The sequence below is a fragment of the Elephantulus edwardii genome, unplaced genomic scaffold (assembly GCF_000299155.1).
Source record: "Elephantulus edwardii isolate Elephantulus edwardi_28Jun2011 unplaced genomic scaffold, EleEdw1.0 scaffold00164, whole genome shotgun sequence".
Classification (NCBI taxonomy): Eukaryota; Metazoa; Chordata; class Mammalia; order Macroscelidea; family Macroscelididae; genus Elephantulus; species Elephantulus edwardii.
Window position 1 is genome coordinate 6,188,027 of NW_006399914.1, and position 3,655 is coordinate 6,191,681.

General features: G+C 38.5%; 1 protein-coding gene across 1 annotated transcript in view; it reads right to left on the reverse strand.

Moving 5' to 3' along the window:
* Positions 1–150: 150 nt before the first annotated feature.
* Positions 151–3,655, reverse strand: part of TRPM7 (transient receptor potential cation channel, subfamily M, member 7) — a 160,006-nt gene continuing 156,501 nt past the window's right edge. Inside the window, 1 exon segment of the mRNA XM_006895330.1 lies at positions 151–281. Within this exon segment, the coding sequence (XP_006895392.1) occupies positions 151–281 (131 nt within the window).

Consider the following 3,655-nt stretch of genomic DNA (forward strand, 5'->3'; position numbering starts at 1 on the left):
CAAAAAATGTTGACCTCTTAACTCGGCTGGAAACAGTGAAATCAATTTGTATACACCTTTCTGTATTACCAAACAATTACTCCTTAAGGAGAAGTGACAGAATAACATTTTTTTTGAAGTTTAGACAAAAACAAGGTTTCAGAAATAACATTACAACATTAGACGAATAGAATTAGCTGATTCTGATTCTTTGGTTGAATTTCCAGGCTGAAGAGTCAAATCTGAAGGCTCATCCTGAGGAAATACAACTTTATCAGGAGTATAATCATTCCTCTTCAGATCTACATCAAAAGAAAATAATATTACTTAGAAGCAGTGAATTGAAAAACATATCTAAGTCAATTTCCCCTAAGCATGCTAGATCTATTTTCCATTAACAAGGTTAAGTATAAATTCAAAAGTCATAAAATTTATATACATGTAAGGAAAATGAATTCAATAGCAAATTATACAATGATCCTGAGGCAGTGTTTTGTAAGAGGGATCTGAACAAGGCATTCATAGGCATCCTTGCTTCAGAAAATTTCAATTCCAATGAGTGATGATAAATAAGCGGACAGCGCGCATCATGCCGGCAGACGAGAGATGTACAGGGTGACTCAGGGTTGGGCAGAAAAGTAGGAGGGGTAATATCTGAGTGGAGATATGAATACAGAACACTGATCTATTAAATCTCCAGAATGAACATTCCAGACAGAGGGAAAGGTAATTGGGAAGACATATGAAGGAAATGGAAGTGATGGTGTTCAAAGACTTGCATGAAGGTGGAGTGTGGTCTGCATGTGCTGAAGGGTAAAGTGTAGAAAAACAAAGTCAGAGCAGCATTTAAGGGCCAACGGTTGACAAACTATGGCCTACGGACCAAACATGGACTGCTGTTCATTTCTTGAAATAGGTGTTTTTTTTTTAAATTTTATTAATTTTAATGAGCATTTAAAGAGATTTTGGATTTCTATTCATTCATTGTTGCATTTTTCTCCCTGTCTCCCCTCCCCCCCAGTTCACTCTTCTCTTTGAAAAGTAAAATTCCTTCATTGGTACACAACCCCACCCCCACCCCTCCACCCCCAGTGCACTCCACTATGCAGCCTTCTTTCTGGACTCTTGTCATAACCATAATACCAAATCCTATATTGCTTCTAAACTATTTTCTCCCTCATCTGTTTCAATGCAGTATATTTAATTTATCCAATTTTTCTCAGTCTTACCCCAACCCTGATGCCAGTTCCATTCTACAACAGTGGCATTATGCAGTATTTGTCTTTTTGTTACCGAGATATTTCACTCAGCATAATGTCCTCCAAGGTCACCCATTTTGAATAATATTGCATGAGTTCCTTGTTTTTCAATGCAACATAGTATTCCATTGTGCGAATATACCACAGCTTCTCTATTCATTCGTTTTTTGATGGGCTCTTAGGTTGTTTCCTACTCTTTGCTATAGTGAACAAAGCCACAATAAACATGGGTGTGCATTTATCTGTCTGGGTGGCGTTATGGTTTCTTTAGGGTATATTCCTAGTAGAGGAACTGCTGGGTCAAATGGTATTTCTATTTGCAACTTTTTGAGAAAGCGCCATACAGCCTTCCATAGTGATTGCACCATTTTACACTTCCACCAACAGTGAATAAGGGTTCCAGGTTCTCTGCAACCTCGCCAGCATTTGTTGTTTGCTGTTCTGTTAAATTTTGCTATTCTTATTGGAGTGAGATGGTATCTCATATTTTGTCTTGAAATAGTTTTATTGAAACACTGGTACACTCAATTCATTTATAGATTATCTCTGGTGTTAAACAGCAAAGTTGAGGAGCTGTGATACAGATCATATGGTACACACAAATCTGTGTTAACTACTCTTTTATAGAAATGGTTTACAATCCCTGATTTTTTGTTGTTGTTAAGTGCTGTCAAGTATGACTCATAGAAACCATCTGAAGAACAGACCTGAATCGTGTCCTATCCCGTGCCATCCTCAAAGTCTCTGATAAACTTGTACCTACTGTAGTCATTATGTCACCTTACTTCTCTCCTTTGCTATCCCTCTACCTTTCCAAGCATGATTTCCCTCTCCAAGGAATAACTGCTCCTAGCAACATGCCCAAAGCATGTGAGATGAAACTTCATAATCTTTGTTTCCAAGAAGTACTCCGGTTGCACCCTTTCTAAAAGACCTAAGACCTATCTGTTTGTCCTTTTGGCAGTCTTTTGTTCAGTACTCTTCCTCAACATTCCAATTCAAAGGCATCAATTTTTCTTCTGTCATCCTTAGTTAACTGTTCAGTTTTCAGATCCATACCAAATGACTGAAAAGACCATGGCCTGAAGCACGTTCACCTTAGTCCTTAAACTGACATCACTGTTCTTCAGTTATTTGGAGAATTCCCTGACTACAGACTTTCCCAGCCTAGTAAGTCTCGTGATCTCCTGCCTACTAATACAAAGCACACTGACTGTGGATCCAAGTAAGATGAAGTAGCTGACAGTTTCAGTCTTTTCTCCATCTATCATGATGCCTATCGGTAGGTGAGTAGGTGAGTATTTTTGTTTTCTTTTTAAAAAAATTTCATTTTATTATTTTTTGTGCATGTACCATCAAATCAGATCTGACTGGAACAGGAGGAAATTGTCCCTCCTTCTCCGGCAGAGCATCTGGTGGATTCGAACCGGATTTTTGTTTTCTTGATGTTGAGATGCAATCCATATTGAAGCCTGCAGTGTTGAAGCTTCTACAGAATGGCTTCATCAAATCTCTGATTTAGGGGATTTAAATTAAAGTCTTTGGGTGGGACAAATATCTAGCTTTAAACCAAAAGTTTGAAGGTTCAAGTCCACTTAGCAGCACTTTGGAAGAAGTCTGGTGATCTACTTTCAAGAATCAACTTCTGAAACTACAGTTCTATTCTGATAAACAGGAGGTCACCAGGAATCAGAACTAAGCAGTTCAAGAAACAAGACGGCAGGAATGAAGACAAAAAGAGATTCATTTGAGAGGAAGGTCAGAGTTTGAGCCAAAGGATTTGATATATGAAGTAAAAGAAGAGTCGAGGACAGTCCTCAGATTCAAGAGTTCTAAAAGGGGCATGCTAGTCTCAAGATGTGCTGGCGTGTTCAAGAAGAAATGTAACATATAGTGAAATAATAGTTCAGGAAAGATGCTTTCAGTTAAAATTCAGGACTATCACTATGTAGGCTGCATTTAGAGCTATGAGACAGAAGAATTCACTCAAAAGCCATGGATAAAAGGCAATAGTTGCAAAATTGGTGAATGCACCATTCAGCTGGAACAGACCCAGAGCTCACCCTCAAGTGGGTTTTCAGAGGCTGAAAATCGCCCAAGAGGAGCCAGACCAACACACTTTTGGGTGGTCAGCGCAATCCTTACTACTAAACTATCAGAGCGCAATGTAATAGAGGAACAGCAAATTTATAGTTTAAATTAACCATCGTCATTCATATAGCCTTTTATTTTAATCTCTAAATAAATGTTCACGGTATGAGTTAATTTTGCGAGGGTATGCAATGTTTTTAATATTTTTAAATGCAAAAGTATATACGTATGACCTTGTTGTTGTTGTTGTGTGCCGTCGAGTCGCTTGCGACTCATAGCGACCCTATGTACAACAGCCCTAAACTCCGCTCTGTCCTGTGCCAATC